The sequence below is a fragment of the Crotalus tigris genome, unplaced genomic scaffold, assembly GCF_016545835.1.
Source record: "Crotalus tigris isolate CLP2741 ecotype Arizona unplaced genomic scaffold, ASM1654583v1 scf7180000023632.101745, whole genome shotgun sequence".
NCBI classification, from domain to species: Eukaryota; Metazoa; Chordata; class Lepidosauria; order Squamata; family Viperidae; genus Crotalus; species Crotalus tigris.
The window spans coordinates 32,586-52,897 of NW_024100090.1; the positions used below are offsets into that span (position 1 = coordinate 32,586).

Sequence of the window (20,312 nt, forward strand, 5' to 3'; positions counted from 1 at the left end):
AGGCGGAATCGGGGGGTCTGGATGGGGGGGAGGGGGCGTTTCCCTCGAACTTCGGAACTGGGAGGGCCCAGAAGAAGCAGGAGGACCAATCGGAATTCTCCCTTCCGCAGCGTCATCAATCTCCGGGCAGAGCCTCCCTTGACTTCACCCGATGGAGGAGAGAGTTGGGCGCAGAGGGAGAAGCTGAGAAGCGGAGAAGGGGGGGGGGATTTTATGGGGGGAGGAATCAGCCCTGGGACCCCCTCCCCAGAATCGATCCTCTTGAGGTTGGCTCCGTTCCTCTGGGTGGGAGTGGAGGGAATATTTTGCCAGAAGAAGAAGAAAAAATCCATATCCATGGACTGGATCTATAAGAGGATCCGCGCAGGTTTTCTCCCTTGTGAAAGATCTCAATTTTATTTTAAGAAGGATGGGTGGAGGGATGGATGGACAGCATAGTAAACCAAAGAATAAATTTATAATTTATAAAATAACCCGGACAGTTAATAGAAATACTGTGGACTTCAATAATCCTTTATCCTCAAGTATAGGATTACAGCCTTAACCATTAATGTCCGAAAACCTTCCCCCCCCCCAAACTATCCCAAAAACCACACATTCTTTTTTTTTTATGTTTCACTACATCCATGGAAACCATTTTTTCTAGGACATTCGGGTTGTGGTCAGTTACACAAAGGCGGGTCAGGCCGATCCTCCATTCCCGATTCTGCTCCAAAGAGCTTTGGGGGTCCAGAGGGGGCCTGAATCCTTCCTAAGGATGGGGGGGTCTGGAGGGGTCAAACTCCCCCCTGGCCCAGCATCACCCTCGGCAGGCCAGAGCCGGGTCTCCCCCCCCGCAGCTGAAGGAGGCTGCACCACAGTTGTGTCCATCCAGCCAGTCGCCCAAAGTGGGTCCGAGATCCAGGCAGCGTCTGGGGGGGGGGGCTCCATCGCTCGCCTGATCAAAGCAGAACTCCTGGACTCTTTTCCTGTTTCCCCAGGAAGATTTTGGTTTTCTCTGAGTTCCTCCTGCCACCCCAGCCCTCCACACACCCCCCACACACAAACACACAAACACACAGAGGAACTTTGTTTGTTTCTGCAACCCCCAACAGCTGGAGAAGTGCTGAAGTCCCGCTTCCCCCCCCCGCCCCCGCCCTGGAGCGCTGGGCTCCCCCGAAGCGGAACCGAGGAACTGGCCCTGATCCAGCAGGCAAGAAGCCCGGATTCTTCCCCGGGGCAGCTCCGGGACTCTCCCGCTTCTCCCCAAGGCTGAGTCTCCCCCTCGGTCCTCTGCCCTCCCCCCTTGAAGCGGTGGAGGGGCCCCTCCCGACCCCCGAGGAGACCCCGGACAGCCCAGGGAAGAAACCCAGGGAGGGCTGGAGAAACGTCCCCGGAGGCCAAAAGGACCCAAAGGCTCCGATTCTCGATTCTCCTCCTTCACACGTTACGGGGAGACTCGGCTCTCGGGGGGGGGTGAGAGGTTGAAGGGGCTCTGATGCCGGGAAAAGTGGAAGGAAAGAGAGGCAAAGGAGGAGAAGCAGGGAGGGGGAGGGGCTCAGCTGCAATGGGGGGAGGGGGATGCTGAGGGAGGACCTGGAGGAGTGGGGGGAGGGTCTCCCCAGAGAAAGTCCATCCATGGGGGGGGGGTTAAAGGTGGACACCAACTTGATGGCACAAACGATCTTTAGCCCATCTGGTTCAAGGAGATCTCCCGTCTTTTCCCCACCAATTAAAGCGCTGGGGATGGAGATGACTTCACAGCAGTTCATCTCATGGCTGTTCAACAACCCGACTCTTCGCCTAATATTTCTTCTTTTTAATTTTTTGTTTTTAATGTTTTTTTAATAATTTCATGTACATACCTGTGTTTAGCTTTGTGTATCCAACCCAGTCACTTGTTGTGAGATGGGTGGTTACATAAATTTGATAGCTAAATAATATAGAGTGGTAGAGAGATAGATAGAGATGATAGATAGATGATAGAGAAGAATGAAGAGATAGATGATAAAGATAGATGATAGATAGATAGATAGATAGATAGATAGATAGATAGATAGATGATAAATAGATGATAGACGATATAGAGAGAGATAGAGAGAGAGAGATGGATAGATGAGAGAGAACGATGAGACAGAGAAAGAGAGATAAAAAGATATATAGACAGATAGACTGACTGACAAGATAGAGAGAGAGATGTAGATAGACATAAAGAGATGAGAGAGATGAGGGGGTGGCAGGCAGAAAGAGGGAAAGAGGGACGGAAGGAAAGAGAGAAGGGGATAGAGAGATAGAGATGAGAGATAGATGATAGAGAGATAAGAGAAAGAGGATAGACAGACAGACAGATAAGATAAAGAGGGAGAGATGTAGATAGACACAAAGAGATGAGAGGGAGAGAGAGAGAGAGAGAGAGAGAGAGGGAGGGAGGGAGAGAGAGAGAGAGAGAGAGAGAGAGAGAGAGAGAGAGAGAGAGAGAGAGAGAGAGAGAGATTCTGGGATTTCCAGACCGCTTCAGCCCAGGACTAGCCTGGACTGGCCTTGCAGAGTTTCTGTGATCAGCCCTGCTGAGTGAGGGATTTTCTTCACCTGCTGACGGAGAGTCTTTCCTCTCCAGATCATCCGAAAAGCCCTTGTGGAAGAGAGAAAATAGCGTATCTGAGACAAGACTCAAATGAAGGAGCTGCTTCTTCTTTACCCTTCATATAATGTGTTTGATTTCATCTTCCAAAATACATTCTCCTTCTGGCACACCAATCAAAATGGGTGAAATAATCAAATTAGTTAATTCCCATTTTAAAAAGCATGCTTTCAAACCGGCGCAAAGAATGGCAAGAACACTGGATTAAAAAAACAAACAATGTAAAATTATGGGAAACAGAAGGAGACAATTTTTCCTAGGCAGCAAAAGGAGGGAAAGAAAGGGAGCAAATGGATCAGTCTCTAAGGAAGGATTTGGCCCAAAGGCTTTGAATTAAAGTGGTTGGGAGTCTCCTGGCCTTTCTCCACCTTTGATTTCAGTGCCCAGGGGAGACGCCCCAAATGGGAAGCATCCAGAATCTGCTGTGCAAAAATGTAACAGAATAACACAGCTGGAAGGGACCTTGGAGGTCCTCTAGTCCAGCCCCCTGCCCGTGCAGGAGAGAGACCCTATACCACTTCAGACAAATGGCTGTCCAGTCTCTTCTTCAAAGCCTCCAGTGATGAAGCCATCACAACTTCCAGAGGCAAGCAGTTCCACTGATTAATTGTTCTCACTGTTAGGAAATTGCTCCTTAAATCCAGATCTTCCATCCACTGCTCCTCGTCCTGCCTTCAGGGGCTTTGGGGAATGGCTTGACTCCCTCTTCTTTGGGGCAGCCCTGAGATATTGGAAGACTGCTATCCTGTCCCCCCTCGTCCTTCTCTTCGTTAAGCTAGACTTACCCAATTCCAGCAACCGTTCTTCGTATGTTTTAGCCTCCAGTCCCCTGATCATCTTTGTTGCTCTTCTCTGCTCTCTTTCCAGAGTCTCAACTTGTTTTTTACATCGTGGCGACCAAAACTGGTTGCGATATTCCAAGTGTGGCCTTACCGAGGCCTTGTAAAGTAGTATTAACACTACACGTAATCTTGATTCTGTCCCTCTGTTGAGGCAGCCTAGGACTCTTAGGGAGATTGGAGTCCAGTGGGGCTGACCCCCTAGTTCCCTTCTCTACTTTATGGGGGACAAAGTTGTCTGCTAGGTTCATCAGGAGCCTGCTGGATCTCCCACTAGGCGCAAAAAACTGTCTCCCAGTTGATGTCAGGGTGGTCAAAGTCCCCCATTGTTATTTTGCTCTGCTTTCTCCATGCCTTAGCTGACTGATTAAGAAAAATTTCATCTATTTCCTCTGTTGGGTTGGGGGGCTTTATAGTACACACCAATGGTGATGTCGTTCTGTTTCCCCTTTTTTTTAACCCAAATGCTTTCAAGGAGATTTTTGTCTTTGTTCTGTAGCATTTCTGTAGTTATTTGTTATATATAGTGCAACTCCCCCTTTTATTAAGTCTGTTTCTTTGCAACACTTTAAATGTTAAGATACTAAATTTAGTAGATGGAACAGTAAAGTGGACAATGGGCCGGGACACAGAGTTGTAGTTGATTGGTTGGAGAGTGCTGGCTCCTGTATGAGGTTATCTACGCAATGATTGGTTGCTGTGGGTGTAAAGGGGGCGTTTCCTCCTTTTTCCCCGCCCTTTTCTTCTGTGTGCTCCATCTGCGGATTGGTTTATCTCATGATGTTCCTGTGTTCCTGATTATCTTGTCTGCTGTGAATATAGATGCTACATAGATTTATGTAACACTACAGGTTTGTGTCATTTGGACAGCTGCTGTGCAATATAAATGTTATATATATTGATGTAAAACTACAAGTTTGTGTCAGTGTCTCCCACTTCATTTAAACAGCTCCTGCGCAATTCCTCAACATTAAATCTTTTTAGTTGTGCTTTCCAGTCGTGGGTTTCATCCCACTGAGTTTCGCTAATTGCAACATCATACCTGCCTTTGGGTTTCAAGTTCTCCCTGGTTTATTCCTCATACTTTGAGCATTGTTGTAGAAGCATCTGAGTCCCTTTTGACTGACCCTGTGTTTGGTTTCCACATCCCCTCTTTTTGTGTCCGAGTTCTCCTTTTTCCCTTCCATTTGGTTGATTGCCCAGAGATTTGTGCTTGGAATTAGCTTCTAAAAAAATCCGTCTCCCTCCTCCTTTGGTTTCAGTTTAAGACTCTTCAGATAGGACAAGCCAGTTAGCTTCTGAAGACGACATTCTCAATTCTTGTGAAGTGTAGCTCATCCCCTGCCAGAAGTCCCTCATGTGGGTATTGTAGACCATAGTCCAAGAATCCAAAGTTCTCTCGACAGAACCATCCTCTAAGCCAGGAGTTGACTTCAAAGGCTGTGCGTATCCTCATTGGATGCTGACCTTTATTGGGAGTACAGAAGGGAACACGACCTGTGCTCCCATCTCTTTGGCTTTGATCCCTACCTGCTCATAATCTCTTGATATTGTTTCCAGGGATTTTGTGTATCATTCATCCCCACATGAAAGAGGAGAAAGGAATAATAAAATAATCTGTGGATTATTTTTAGTAAGCCTCTCACTCACATCTTTGATAGTTGTTCCCGGGAAACAGCTAACTGCTAGTCTGACTGTCCATTCTACAAATTGCTGGTTCAGTTCCTCTGACCAATAAATCCTCAAACACCAACACAGGTCTTTGTTTATCTTAAGGAAGTCTGGTCTGATTTTCTTTCTGCAATTGGTACATTTGGAGTTGTCCCTTTTCCAGGTGCCTGCAGGCCCTCTTCCAAGGGGGGGGGGTATTACTGACAGGAGCCCAAGTCTGTGTTTGAGACAGTTCCTCCACTGACCTATTCTTTATGTGCCCCAGATGAGGAGTGGGAGGGAAAAAATCAGCCCTTGGAGATCGATGCCAGGGGAATCCTGCAGAACCAGTCTGGATGGCTTCTGGAGGGGGCAAGGCTCAGTGGGAGAGCTATCTAGGGGCATCTAAGGGTGCTGGGAAGAAGGGAGGGGTCTTCCACTCAGAGTTGCCCCCTTGATCTTTCCTCTCTCCCGCAGAGCTGCTCTCCCTCCCCCCTGATGGCAAATGTCTCCTACACCAGGAATGGCTTCGGCTGGACTTTCTGCTCTGGCCCCAAGAGGCCCTGGCGAAGACACCCTTCCCAACAACCCCTGCCCAGGAGCCCTCAGACCAGGGAGATGGACATCAGTGCAACCTTCCCAGAGATCAAGGCCATTGGCCACAGGACCACTCAGGGCCTTTTCTGTGGGGGCGGTCTCAGATGAGCTCCGGTTGGGGGCCACACGAGACTCGCCCAGGACTCTCTCTTTTGGAGACTCTCTGCCCAGAGGGAGGGGGCTTCAGACCCAAAGGCAGGAAAGGCTGTGGGGCAGCAGTAGCGATAGTTTGGCAGTCCTGGAAAAGGCCTCTGGGGTCTCAGGTGGAGGGAGGGAGGCATTGGGTGCCAAAATGGGGCAGGACCCTCCAATTGTGAAGGAGAAAAATGGCAGAAATGGCTGGGTGAGTATAGGGGGAGTCACGGGTGTCCCCCAATGGCTCCCCACAAATGGTTGAAGGGGACCATGCCTCCTGGCATCCTGGTCCTCAAAGGGAGGCTTGAGGTAAAGCACAGAAAGGGGGCCCTGAGCAGGAGGGGATTCCTGCCCCTTCCCCTCCCTGGATCTGCCCACCCTCCTCTCAAACCAGTTTTGACTTCAGACCTGAAGTAGTTGGGATGGTTGATCAGAGGCAGGGGAGGTGTCAATCTGGGGAGGGGAAGGGGAGAAGCAACAACCCTCCTGCGGGGAAGAGGGAGGAAAGAGGAGGAGGAAAAGAAAGGAAGGAAGGACGAATTCCAGGATTTTTCCTACAATGTTTATTCTTTTATAGCAAAGCGAAGGGAAGGGATTCGGACGAAGAGTAATGAAGATGAAGCTGCTGTGGATTTAAAGTCAGGAGAGATTTGGGTGTCTGGACTGACAGGCAGTTCCAGAGTCCCTGGGGTCAGTCTAGATGGACTCCACCTCTCCCTCACAAGAAAGCCAGAGTGGTCTCAGCAGGAAAAGCTCCAGGCTGCCATTCTCCTCCTCCCCCCAATCTAAAATCTTGACCCTCCATTTTTCAGAGGTTGCAAAAAAGAGACAGAAATTCATCAGCTAATGGAAAAAAGCCCCTTCCTTTCCCACAAGGAAGCAGGAAGGATGGCAGAATTAATTCATGAGTGCTGTAGAAAAAAAGAGATGGGGAGAAAATTAGAAAATAAAGTGAAACCAGTGTAAATAGCTTATTATTCCTCTCTTTCAGCCACCCCCCCAGACAGGCCCACATTGCAGGGGGGTGGTTGATGGGTAAGAACAAAGTGAGGGAGTTTCCACCCCCTTTTTTTTCAGAGAGGAAAAGGATGCAAAGGATCAACAATTCATTTTCAGAGGCTTATGGAATTTACCCCAATTGACTTAGCTGGGGGGTTAATCAAGAAAGGAGGTCTCCCTCCCCTCAGACGTTTCATATTAACAAAGAAGATGGGGCCAGGATGGGGAGTAGTAGAAAACCTGGGTGTCGCTTTGCCAGAAATTGTGTGAAATGTCACAAGGAGACTTCCCTTCTCTTTTGCAATTACCCAAAACCTGGAAATCTCCTGGGCCAGATTTTAGTGTTTATGTGTGTGTGCTTGTTTTTCATTGCACTCTTTTCAGGTCTCTGTAATGAAAAGCTGCCCAAAATTTCAAAAATTTGTGTTATCCACAGCTAGGAGGTTTTGTTCGGGCACATTTTTCTTTTAAAGGAACAATTAACAAATATTAAAGAAACATCTATAACTTGACGAGAAACTCACCTGCAGGAGGCTGGATGGGAATTGCTGGAATGAGAAAAAGACCCAATCAGGACCCTTTGTGGGATGGAGGACTCAGGGGGGGCTCCCTATCGATAGCCCATAATAGTTTGCAGGATGCTCACTTATACAATAGACCCTCAAAGAACAGAATTTCCCAAGCAAATTTCCAGGGGGGGCCTCCTTGCCATCTGCTAAGCTTGCTGAGAGGCCTCCCCTGGATGGTCCCCTCCCCACAATCTCTTATCCAGCCTCCCCAGACTCACCTTTCTTGCTCTTCAGGTAGAGGGAGAGCCCCATGGCAAAGAAGATCACCCCGATCACGGCTGCCACGATCCCCGTCCAGAGTTTGCTCTTGGCAGAATTGGAGGATCGGGGCTCTGGGGAAGGAGAAGGAGCTTCACTGAGTAGGAAGATCAGGGCCAGCTCCCCCGCCCCCCAGGAGGGTCCATCCCAGCTCCCCCGACAGAGAGGGTCTCTCCCCCCTTCTCAGGACAGGAGGAGGTCCCCAGAGGGGGAGGGGAGTGGCTCACCCCACTGGACGGTGATTGGGGCTTCCAGGCTGGCATGCTCCACCTGGCAGGTGTAGACGTCCCCTCGCTGGGGCTGGGTCTCCAGCATCACCTGGAGCTGGTAGGTCCAGTCTCCATTCTGGAGCTCCTCCCCGAAGGCCACGCCCTCCTCCTCTGGCCGCCCGTTCTTCAGCCACAGGACCTCAATCTCCACAGGGTAGAAGCCCCTCGCGATGCAGAGGAGGATGGTGTGGGGGGAAGCGGGGTCCAGCTTGGTGGGGGAGATGGAGACGGTGGGCTTGGCTGGAGGGTAGGAGGGGGAGGAGGAGAAGGGACATGGGGGGGAGACACAGGAGGGACCAGAACAGGAGACCAAGTTGGTTAATTCAGGCCAAGAGCCCTTTTCAGTCCTGAAAATAGTATTTGTTTTAAGTCATTTCCAAAGCAAATTGCAGCAAGAAGTTAAATGGGATCCTGAAAGATGGAAAAACATAAATCGTTCCTGGTTGGGATCAGTTTCCATCATCAAATTGCACAAGTCCAACAGAAATAAATACTGGAAACGCTCCGGAACGGAAGGAATTTCCTGCCAGATTTGGGGGAGACGGAAAGAGACCCAGAAGACAGGGAAGACACACAGCATGTTTTGGAGAATTGCAGGGATCCCATTCAAAAGAAAACCACATTTTTTAAAAAATAGGTAGAATACCGGAACATTTATTTATTTATTAAATTTGTTTGCCACCATCTCATGATAAAATGACTCTAGGCAGCTTACAGCAGGGCTTTTCAACTGGTGGTATGTGTACCACCTGTGGTACATGAGCACATGACAGATGGTATGCTGCCCTGCCCAGTCAAGTGTAGTGGGGGAGGGAACGGGCCAGCACAGGGAAGGACTTACTATGAGAGAGTCCTCTGGAGCTGCAGAGTGGCTGGGGTGAGGCAAAGGTCCCAGGCTCACTTCTGGCTCACCCCCCTCCCCCATGAGAAAGGAAGAGGAGGGTGCGGAGACAGGAGAGGCTATAAAAGGAGGCAGTTGGGTCGGGAGAAGGAGAGAGAGAAAAACAAGCAGCCTTGGGAGGAGGTGGAGTCAGCTCTAGCTGCACAGAATGGAAAGAAGGAGGAGGGTGGGGGGAGAGGAGAGGAGATCAAGCAGGCTGGCCACAAGTGGATCTACAACTTCTGTGGCAGCCACCTGTGCTGGGAGCAACCAAGAGGCAAGGAACATAGGGAGGAGGGTTGCTCTCCACGAGGAATGAAGAAAGGCAGCAATGAAGAAAGGCAGCAATGAAGAAAGGCAGCACGGGTAGAGGTGAGGCAAGGAGGGAGATGGAGAGTGGAAGGATTCTTTTGTCCTTTTGTGACTTTGAAGTTCTGGGATTTGTGCAATGGGGCTTTGTGTTCTTAAGGAGTGTTTGGCAATTTCTATTTGGCTGATGGCTGATGTCTCATGTTAGCTTCTACTGCTCTGCTATTGTTAGCTGTAAGTTTTGCTGCAAGGGATTTTGAAGTATTTTTCTCCTGAATGGATTTTGCCTGTAGCAGTCTTTTACTTAAGAATGGAGCCATTTGGGGAGGCTACCTTAGCCAGCAGCCATACTTACTACATTTTTTTTCTTCCTTAATTGGCGATTGATCTCCTTAACTTTCCTTTCTAGCCAGTAGCTAATTCTTAAAGGGGAATGCGCCTTTTTATGCTAGTTCCCTCAATGGCTTTTCTGTCTCTGGAGGCTTTTCCTTGTTCAATGAATATATGGAAGAAGGGAAATGGGGGGGGGTTCAAATTCTTCCTTCAGAAGGAGATGGGAATGAGAAAGAGGGAGGGAGGGAGGGAGGGAGGGAGGGAGGGAGGGAAGGAAGTCCCGCCTTAGCACTTGGCCACCTGCCAATGGCTTTGCTTGGCAAAAGGTTGCAGAAGGGGATCACATGACCCTGGGACACTGTGACCATCATAAATATGAATCTGTTGCCAAGCATCCAAATATAAATCACATGACCCTGGGGACACTGAAATGGTCATAAGTGTGAAAAATGGTCATAAGTCATTTCAGTGGAATTGCAACTTTGAACAGGGCTTTTTTTTGGGGGGGGGGTGATCAAGTGTTTGACACCTTGCTAGGTGGTACTCGAATATTGCCATATATCCTAAAAGTGGTACAGTCGGTGAAAAGGTTGAAAAGCCCTGGCTTACAGCATTAGAACATTAAAGTCCTAACAGATAAATATTTCTATAGCAATCAAAATGGAATTCCCAGTCAAGATAAAATTATAGTTAAAAGATGGGGAGGAACAGGAGGTGTGAGGGGGGAGGGGGGATTGCCTCTGAATTCAACAACTACCTCCAGTGTGAGGCTCCCCATTGGGACCCCCTGATTTTGAGCCAGATTTTGCCTAATCTGTACTTGAACCTTTGGTTTTTATTGCCCAGGTCCCCCCCAACCTCTCCCTGCAGCTTCCGGCCTCCCTCCCAGCCCCATTTCCCTGGGGAGGGGTCCCACCCTCCTGCCTGGGATGGGGGGGGCAGGGAGGGGTCTAGGACTACTCAGCCAAGTCAAGGCAGCACAAAAGTTACACAATATGGAAGAAATGGAGAAAGAGAATCAGGAAAGGAAGGAGGCCGAGGGAGGAGGAAAATGAAATAGGAAAGACAAAAATTAAAAAAAAAAACATTTTAAAAATTATTTTAAATAATTGAACAAAATTGTTGAATTGTCCTGCAGTGAGTTGTCCCATTCCGGACAGGGAGGGGGGAGGGGATCTGGGGGGGGATCTTGGGGAAAGGGAAGGTGGGGGCAGTTGGTGGCTGAGGAGATCAGGCAGATTCCAGGATCACAGAAGAGCCTTGGAAGGGATCCCTCTTGATCTCCTCCTTCAGCAAATGGCACAACTCTTGGGTGGATTAATGGGGGGGGGGCTGAGTGACCCCCCCAAGAGGGTCCTTCTTAGATCCACTCCAGATCAGAGAACTTTTGCTAGCAACGTTTCTCTCTCTTGAGGGATTTTCTGATGAACAGCTCATTATATAATGTTTAAGAACCTGCAATTTTTAAAGGTTTGATTATTTGTTATTTAATCCTGGGATTTTTTTATGAACAGTTAATTATCCTCCCAGGTTTGCAGGGAAGAATTTAGGAGTAAAAATGAATTCCAGACTGAATATGCGGAGAACAAAATCTGTGTCGGTTCCCCTTAAACATTCCATAATTTCCGGAAGGAGCAGATGCCCAGCTTCACCTGGTAAAATGCCTTTTTCTCTTGGGATCTTTTGGTTTTTCTCTCGTGGAAGAAAGACCTTATTTAATTCTTTGGTAGCGTGTTATTTTGGGAGACCCTGGCAACAAGAAATGGCAACAACTGCAGATGAAACACTTGTTTTGCACTATGAAACCTTTTCGGCTGATAGAAATAAATAAGGTTTTTTAATATAAACAAATAAAACTAGACCAACAATTTGCCAGGAATCTGGAACAGGGAAAACAATCCGAGCCTTCAGGGCTGAACGAAAAAATTCAGTTTTAATGTTTGTGGTGTTTTTTTAATCCTTGCCCCCATATGAGGAACCTTCCCAGATACGAAGAGGGAAGTGATTCGGCTGCAGGTGAAGCTGAGTCTCTGACCAAAAAGGGGGTTTCAAGGGGGGCTTTTCTCCCAGACCCCCAACATTGGATGAACAAATGACTCTGAATAAAGGATAAAAAGAACTAAAAGAGAGACAGGGCCCAGCAGACGAAAGAGCCTTCCCTGATTCCCTTTTCCAGACCTTTGGAAGTTCACTTTTTATCCTAAAATCCCAAAGGCCCCAGAGGTGAAGGGAGCCCCTCCCCCACTCCTGGCCTTCCGGAAAGGGGGGAAAAGGGGGCTCTGGGGCTTTTGTTGGGGGGAAAAGAGGGGGAAGAGGCAGCCGTGGGGCCGGTCAGCCTCCTGAAGCCCCCCCCTTTTCATATATTTTTATCACTGGATTTTAATCATTCCTGCCTTTTAAATGTTAAATTGTATAGAATATTTTGGTGGTTTGATATTTTATGTGTACACCATGCAAAGTCCCTCTGTGGGGGAGATGGAGAGAGAAGGTTTTAAAAGTTGATAAGTAAATCAATAAAGAAATGTTGATTTATTAATATAAAATATTATATTGAAATATTATATAGCATATAGATTATCTTGAAATATATCTATATACTGGACAAGAGAGAGATCTTGCTGGATTCCAGCCCCCCAAAGAAAAATATAATATTTGGTATAATATTCTGGAAAGAAGTTTTTCTGGGGAGGGGAAACTTTGGACCGTGAGAAGAGAAGGAAGATGATGGGAGGGATGGGAAGGAGAGGAATCTATTTCTTCCCTTTGGCATGTTTCATGGTCATCCTTGCTGAATTTCAAACTTTTTAACTGTAATTTAATTTTAAAGCTTATTTGTTATACATTTTTATTTAGGGGTGATGTTATATCGTGCACCATCCAGATCCCCGCTTTGAGGGGGGCAGTTTAGGAGTATCAATAAATATCAATAAATACCAATGAGTAAATTTCATAGGTCTGAGAGCAGAGAATGCATAAGATAAGATAACCTTTATTGTCATTTTTTTACGGTGGGCACAATGGCACACATCCCAAACGAAATTGAGTTGCCCGCTCTCAAAGTGAAAGACATGCATGACACACCCTAAAAACATCCTATGTGCAACATATGTTCAGACCCACAGCCCTCCATATACAGAACAAATCAATATTAAACACGCTCCCTCCTGAGTAGATAAGGGGAGGAGGAAGCTGGAGAGGGGCAAATCTTTCTCCGGGAGAGTCCTAAGAAATGAAAGGAAAAAAAGGGGGGGGTCCCGGCATTCCCCCCCCCGTGGAACTCCCCCTCCCCCACTCACCTCTCCGGCCAATCACGGAACCGCTCTGGAAAACCTCGTAGTTGTGTCGGCAGAAGGCATCCACTCCGGTCTTCCGGTACTGCAGCTCGTGCTTATCCCTGTTCCAAGCCTCCGCAATCGCCTTCCCCAACGCCGTGACGGCCTCGTACTCCCCGCGGGCGCTGTCGAAGCGGAGATACTCCTCCCGGTCGTAGAAGTTCCTGTACAGGTATCGCACCCGCCGCGTCCCGTTGAGGAAGCGGCACTCGGACTTCCACTGGGCCAGGAAATGGGCTGCGGGGGGGAGGAGGAGGAGGAGGAGGGAGGGGATGGAGCAGAAAGAAGAAAGCCCTCAGGAGGGACTCCAGGGCCCATCGTCCCCAGCGGCTCCTAGAGGAGGGACGGAGCGACGGGAAGGCGGAGCGACTGGAGACCTGCCGCGAGGGACCGCCGGAAGGCGCCCCCTGGAGGAGGGATGGAGAACTGTCGGTCCCAGCGGGATTCCCCCTTGGTGGGGGTCTGGAGGGGGGAGGAAAATGAGGGAGGGGGAAAGAGGGACCCCCCCCATCTCTCCAGGGAGGAAAAAGGCAGGCAGAAGTTCAGCCGGTCCAGCCCTCCGTCTGTCTGCAGGGAACGCTGGATTTCCCCCCCCCAAAGCGACAGGAAATATGGGGGGAGGGAAGAGACCCCCCCTCTGGGCTGGAGGGGAAATAATATCCAAGCTTCTCTCTTTCTCTCCCTTTTGGGAGCAGAAGGGAAGGGGGGGGGTCACAATCAGGATACCCACACCCATGCTCCTGGGCTCTCCCCGCCCTTCAACCCCCACCTCCCCTTTCTCCCCCTCTGCCCCATCTTCAGCCCCACGAGCTGCCTTTGGGTGCTTTTCAAAGCTTCTTTCCTGTGCCCCTTCCAAAATAAAACCCCCCTGCAGCCCCCCAAGACCACCTCAAAGGGAGGGGCTCCAGCCCCCTTCACTAAAGGGGGAGTCTGGAGGAGCAACTCAGACCCCCCCCATATCCCTCCCAATAGAGGCGGAGAAGGTGAGGGAGGGGAAGATTTTCAGTCTTGGGGGCTGCAGCTTTAGAGGGCTGTCGGGGGGGGGGTTGTGGACTTCCTTTTTCGCCCCCTCCCATGAATCTGAACCACAGTCCCCCTTTCTCTTTCTGCCTGGAGGGGTGGACTAGATGCCCCTTTAAGCTCCCTTAAGACCCCCCATGAGGAGTCCAGGCTGGGTGAGCGGAGACTTCAGAAGGGCCGAGGGGAGCCGGGGGGGTTCTCTCCAGAGACCCTCCCTCCCCCTGGTCTTACTTGGCCCAAAGGGGCTTCTCCAAAAGGCAGCTGGACTTTTCTGGTTCTTCCCTTGAAGATGTTTCGCTTCTCATCCCAGAAGCTTCTTCAGTTCTGACTGAGTGGTGGAGGGTGGAAGGACAGATATTCCTTGCGGTCATTTGGTCATTTTGAAAGCCAATCCCTGGTTCTCTGAGGGGCCTTGAGGACCCCCAGGGGTTTATCTGGGCCCTCAGGGTCCCCTGAATTGGGGGGCAAAGGGGTGGGGAGCCTTCCTGGGGCTGCCGAAAGGACCCCGTTGTAGACAGGAGATGGGGGGTCCTTTCCCTCCCCCCACTCTGTTGAGGGGGGGCTGCTCAATTTTGATCTAGATGGCTTGGGGGTCTGAGGATCTTGGGGAGAAGAGAACCCCCAAATTCCCGAATTACCCCCAAATTTTCTTTCCCATCAACTTCACCCCTACTGGCTGCCTTTGCATGATTTCTGGGTTTAGCCCTATTTTCTGTCACCCTGGAGCCCCCAAGACCATCTCAAAGGGAGGGTCTCCAGCCCCCCTCACTAAAGGGATAGAGTAGAGAATTTAGGGGAGCAATTCAGACCCCCCAGTATCCTTCTCCCTCAGTTTCCCCTCCCCTCCAAGTCCCGATTCAGCAATGGGGGAATATGGGGTGGGGGGTTCTGGGTCTCCTTCCCAAATTCAGAGTCTCCCCCAAGAAGGAATCCAGCTCAACTCTCCCCTCCCCTTAAAAAAATGGAGATTCAGAAGAAAAACTGAGGTTGCAAAAACACTTTTGCCAAAAAAAACCCTTTTTTTTCTTATACTCTTTGCTGGCCTTTGTGGATTCAGGTCTGAAAATGCCTCAGTTTCCCTCTTTCGCTTTCGCTTTCTGTCTTCTTCCTCTTTCGGTGCAATAAACTTTAGGGCTCAGGCGCTAATTCGGGGTGCACAAGGTCCCCCTCCCACCCAGCCACGGGGGGGAGGTGGAGAGGGGGTCCGGCTGCCTCTTATCCCATCTCGGCTGCCTTCTAACGACCCTCGCCCACCTCGGCCATAATTAGGGAACGGGGGCTCCCTCTTCGTCCTGCGGGGGAAAATGCGGCGAGGGAGGGAGACCACGCGGAGATCGAGGCCACTGCAGTCTCCCGTCTCTCTTGCCTTCGACCTCTTTCCCTACTTCAGGGGTCCCAGCCCCTTTCTCCCCCCCCCTCAGGAGCACTGACGGCCCCTCCCAGCCCCTCTCCGAGCCCCCTCCTTACCGGGCGTCTCCTTCCCCCCTTCGCTTCCGGGAATCCGGGCCAGCGCCCCCGCCAGCAACAGAAGAGGGACCCCAACGGAGCCCATGGACGCCGCCCCACCAGCGCCCCCAGAGAGCGGGGAGAGAGACGCGGAGGCTCCCAGCCCCAGAGGCGGAATCGGGGGGGGGGGTCTGGCTTGGGGGGAGGAAGCGGTTTCCTCGGACTTCGTCATCGGGAGGGCCCATAAAAGCGGAAGGACCAATGGGAATTCTCCCTTCTGCATCGTCATCGGTCTCCGGGCAGAGCCTCCCTTGAGTTCATCCACAGGAGGAGATAGTGCGAAGCCGAGAGAGAAGCGGAGAAAGTTGGAGGGGGGGGGAAATCCCTTCGGTCTGGGGGGGGGCTGCATTTTAGGGGGGCGTTTCATGCCAGCTGCGGAGAGGAGAGGAAGCGGCACTCGCACGTCCCCTGGTGCAGGAAATGGGCTGCAGGGAGGAGGAGGAGGAGGAGGAGGAGGAAGGGGATCAGGAGGGATTCCAGGGCCCATGGTTCCCAGCCTCCCCTCGAGGAGGGACACAGGCTTGTCAGAGGAGAGGAGGGAAACCTGCCGCAAGAGGCTACCGGAAGGCGCCCCCTGGAGGAGGGATGGGGAACCGTCGGTCCCAGCGGGATTCCCCCTTGGTGGGGGTCGGGAGGGGGGAGGAAAATGAGGGAGGGGAGGAGCTTAGTGAGGGACCGCCTCCATCTTCCCCAGGGTGGAAAAAGGCAGGCAGAAGTTCAGCTGGTCCAGCACTTGGTCTAAGTGTCTGCAAGGAATGTTAGATCCCGGTGGGGCCTCTTTCCCCCCAAACTGGCAGGAAATATGGGGGGAGGGGAGAGACCCCCCCTGCGCTGGAAGGAAAGGAATATCCAAGCTTCTCTCTCCCTCTTCCTTTTGGGAGCAGAAGGGAAGGGGGGGGTCACAATCAGGATACCCACACCCATGCTCCTGGGCTCTCCCCGCCCTTCAAGCCCCATCTTCCCTTTTCCTCTTCCCCCCTCGCCCCCATCTTCAGCCCCACTAGCAACTTTTGGATGATTTTCGACGCCTCTTTCCACTCCCCCGTCGAAACAGACCCCCCTGCAGCCCCCCCAGAATGTCTCAAAGGGAGGGGCTCTTAGGGGAGCAATGCAGACCCCCCAATATCCTTCTCCCTCAGTTCCCCCCTCCCCTCCAAGTCCGGATTCAGCAATGGGGGAATATGGGGTGGGGGTTCCGGGTCTCCTCCCCAATTCAGAGTCTTCCCCAAGAAGGAATCCAGCTCAACTCTCCCCTCCCCTTAAAAAAATGGAGATTCAGAAGAAAAACTGAGGTTGCAAAAACACTTTTGCCAAAAAAAAATCTCTTTGTCTTATACTTTTGGTGGCTTCTCTGGATTCAACTCTGAAAATGCCTCAGTTTCCCTCTTTCGCTTTCGCTTCCCGTCTCCTTCCTCTTTCAGTGCAAGAAACTTTGGGGGTCAGGCGCTAATTCGGGGTGCGCAAGGTCCCCCTCCCACCCACGGGGGGGGGGCGAGAGAGGGGCCCAGCTGCCTCTTAACCCACCTTGGTTCCCTTCCCGAGACCCCTCTCCGTCCTCCTGAGGGAGGGGGCGGAGACCACGCGGAGATCGAGGCTCCTGCAGGCTCCCGTCTCTCTTGCCCTCCACCCCCTTTTCCCCCTACTAGGGTTCCAGCCCCTCTCCTCCCCCCTCTGAGCCCCCTCCTTACCGGGGGTCTCCTTCCCCCCTTGGCTTCCGGGGATCCGGTCCAGCGCCCCCACCAGCAGCAGCAGCATCAGGGGGAGCCCAGCGGAGCCCATGGACGCCGCCCCACAAGCGCCCCCCCAAAGAGGGGAGAGAGACACGGAGGCTCCCAGCCCCAGAGGTGGAATAGATGGGTCTGGAGTGGGGGGAGGGGGCGTTTTCCTCGAATTTCGGACGTGGGAGGGCCCAGGAAAGCGGAGGGACCAATGGGAGCCTCAGCGTCTCCCCAAGAAGGAATCCAGCTCAACTCTTCCCTCCCCTTAAAAAAATGGACATTCAGAAGAAAAACTGAGGGTGCAAAAACACTTTTGCCAAAAAAAATCTCTTTTTCTTATACTCTTTGCTGGCCTTTGTGGATTCAGGTCTGAAAATGCCTCAGTTTCCCTCTTTCGCTTTCGCTTCCCGTCTCCTTCCTCTTTCAGTGCAAGAAACTTTGGGGCTCAGGCGCTAATTCGGGGTCCGCGAGGTCCCCCTCCCTCCCAGCCACGGAGGGGGGCGAGAGAGGAGCCCAGCTGCCTCTTATCCCTCCTGGGCTGCCTTCCCGCGACCCCCGCCCCACCTCGGCCACAACAAGGGAAGAGGGGAGGGGGCTCCCTCTCCGTCCTGCGGGGGGAAATGAGGCGAGGCCGGGGCGGAGACCACGCGGAGATCGACGCTCCCGCAGTCTCCCGTCTCTCTTGCCCTCGACCCCTTTCCCCACTTCTGGGGTCCCAGCCCCTTTCTTCCCCCACCCCCAGGGGCTCTGACGGCCCCTCCCAGCCCCTCTCCTCCCTCGACGAGCCCCCTCCTTACCGGGGGTCTCCTTCCCCCCTTCGCTTCCGGGGATCCGGGCCAGCGCCCCCGCCAGCAGCAGCAGCATCAGGGGGAGCCCAGCGGAGCCCATGGACGCCGCCCCACAAGCGCCCCAGAGAGACCAGAGACAGAGACGCGGAGGCTCCCATCCCCAGAGGCGGAATCGGGGGGTCTGGATTGGGGGGGGGAGGGGGCGTTTCCCTCGAACTTCGGACCTGGGAGGGCCCAGGAAAGCGGAAGGACCAATGGGAATTTTCCCTTCTGCAGCGTCATCGGTCTCCGGGCAGAGCCTCCCTTGACTTCGCCCGATAGAGGAGATAGTTCGGCGCAGAGAGAAGCGGAGAAAGTTGGGGGGGGGGGACAATCCCTTCAGTCAGGGTGGGAGGGGCTGCATTTTAGGGGGGCGTTTCAGGCCAGCTCCGGAGGGGAGGGCGGACTTCCTTTTGCGCCCCCCCCTCGTGATTCTCAGCCAGAGCCTCCTTTTCTCTGGGTGTGTGGAGGGGTGGACTAGATGCCCTTTCGGTTCCCAGAGGGAGCCTAGAGCAAAGTGGAGGCAGAGCTTGAGGGCTCCTCTTGGGCTCGCCCGGCTCAGTTTGGGGGCAGGAAGCCCCCCACAGGTCTGGACCATATGGGGGGGGGAGAACTGCAGACACAGGTACACACACACACACACACACACACACAAACTCCCAAACCCTTCAGGCAAGCGATACCAGATGTTATATCAGAGCCGTTGCAGGACTTCTTTCACAAATCCTGGAGCACCGGGGAAAAACCCGAGGATTGGAAAAGGGCTGATGTGGTTCCATCTTCAAGAAAGAAAGAAAAAACGGACCCAGGAAACTGCAGACCAATCAGCCTAACCTCAATACCTGGGAAGATCCTGGAAAAGATCATCAAAAAAACAGATCTGCGAACAACTAGAAGCAAAGAAAGCTATAACCAGGAGCCGGCAGGGGTTTGTCAAAAACAGCGCCCTCCCCCCTCCATTCTGGGCAGGGATCCCAATGGAAGCTCCCCCTCCCCACCCAAGACACTGCCTGGCCTCCAGTGACACCCCCGCCCCCCCCCCCACGCAGGGGAGCCCACCGGCTTTCGGGGCCGCCCTGAGGCTGCTCTCCCCCGGGCACATCGTTCCAAAGTGGGGGGGTCGCCCTTTCTCGCCTCCCCCTAGCTGGGAAAAACGTTCCCCTGGGATACGGAGCGTTTCCCCCCCTCCTCCTCCTTCACCCCAGAGCGAGGCTGCGAGAGGTTCCCCTCCCGGGGAGGGGCCATGAAAGCCCCCCCCCTTGTGATCCACAACAGCCATTCTTGAACCAAAACCGACCTTCTCTTTGCGGTGGGTCAGAAGACCCCACGGCGCTTGGAGGGAGTGGGGGGAGAGGGCGAAAGGAAGGGAGGGAGAGAGGGAGGGACGATGGAAGGAAGGGAGGGAGGGAGCAAGGAAGGAAGGAAGGGAGGGAGGGAGGGAGGGAGGAAGGAAGGAAGGAAGGAAGGGAGGGAGGGAGGATTCTCGCTTCCCCCCCTTCTGACCCCCCCCCCCTTGAGACCAACAACAGCCCTTCTTCAACCAATTCCGACCTGGGACAAAACCTCCCCCCCCTCCGGCAGCCCCTTTGCCAGGAACGGAAAAGGTCCAAGCAGAGGTTTCCTTCTCCCTCAGTTCCCCCCTCCCGTCCAGGTCCCGATTCAGCAATGGGGAATATGGGGTGGGGGCTTCTGGGTCTCCTCCCCAAATTGAGAGTCTCCCCCAAGAAGGAATCCAGCTCAGCTCTTCCCTCCCCTTAAAAAAATGGAGGTTCAGAAGAAAAACTGAGGTTGCAAAAACACTTTTGCCAAAAAAACGCTTTTTTTCTTATACTCTTTGCTGGCCTTTGTGGATTCAGGTCTGAAAATGCCTCAGTTTCCCGCTTTCGCTTTCGCTTTCTGTCTTCTTCCTCTTTCGGTGCAAGAAACGTTGGTGCTCAGGCGCTAATTTGGGGTTCGCAAGGTCCCCCTCCCACCCAGCCACGGGGGGGGGGGGCGAGAGAGGCGGTCCAGCTGCCTCTTATCCCATCTCGGCTGCCTTCTCACGACCCTCGCCCACCTCGGCCATAATTGGGCAACGGGGGCTCCCTCTTCCTCCTGCGGGGGAAAATGCGGCGAGGGAGGGAGACCACACGGAGATCGAGGCACCTGCAGTCTCACGCCTCTCTTGCCTTCGACCTCTTTCCCTACTTCAGGGGTCCCAGCCCCTTTCTCTCTCCCCCCCCCAGAAGCACTGACGGCCCCTCCCAGCCCCTCTCCGAGCCCCCTCCTTACCGGGGGTCTCCTTCCCCCCTTCGCTTCCGGGGATCCGGGCCAGCGCCCCCGCCAGAAACAGAAGAGGGACCCCAACGGAGCCCATGGACGCCGCCCCACCAGCGCCCCCAGAGAGCGGGGAGAGAGACGCGGAGGCTCCCAGCCCCAGAGGCGGAATCGGGGGGTCTGGCTTGGGGGGAG

The 20,312-nt window shown here is 52.7% G+C and overlaps 1 protein-coding gene across 3 annotated transcripts; it reads right to left on the reverse strand.

Moving 5' to 3' along the window:
* Positions 1 to 6,384: 6,384 nt before the first annotated feature.
* On the reverse strand, positions 6,385 to 20,312 carry LOC120297534 (H-2 class II histocompatibility antigen, E-S beta chain-like). 3 transcript variants are annotated; one of them, XM_039320260.1, is made up of 6 exons: positions 20,133 to 20,312; positions 12,755 to 13,027; positions 7,895 to 8,176; positions 7,628 to 7,741; positions 7,365 to 7,388; positions 6,385 to 6,752 (listed from the first exon to the last, which is right to left on the reverse strand). In XM_039320260.1, exons 1-6 carry the CDS (start codon positions 20,215 to 20,217, stop codon positions 6,739 to 6,741), a joined length of 792 nt encoding a protein of 263 aa, XP_039176194.1. In that variant the 5' UTR covers positions 20,218 to 20,312; the 3' UTR covers positions 6,385 to 6,738. The 3 variants fall into 3 exon arrangements, with proteins under 3 accessions (XP_039176194.1, XP_039176193.1, XP_039176192.1); XM_039320259.1 differs by lacking the exon at positions 20,133 to 20,312 and adding an exon at positions 17,005 to 17,632; XM_039320258.1 differs by lacking the exon at positions 20,133 to 20,312 and adding an exon at positions 15,278 to 15,450.

Coding starts and splice junctions, on each gene's coding strand:
- LOC120297534 (XM_039320259.1), bottom strand. CDS start 17,095: ATGGGCTCCGCTGGGCTCCCCCTGATGCTGCTGCTGCTGGTGGGGGCG. Junction 13,028..17,004: donor AGGGGGGAAGGAGACCCCCG/GTAAGGAGGGGG, acceptor TCCCCCCCGCAG/CCCATTTCCTGGCCCAGTGG. Junction 7,742..7,894: donor CCCAATCACCGTCCAGTGGG/GTGAGCCACTCC, acceptor CTCCTTCCCCAG/AGCCCCGATCCTCCAATTCT.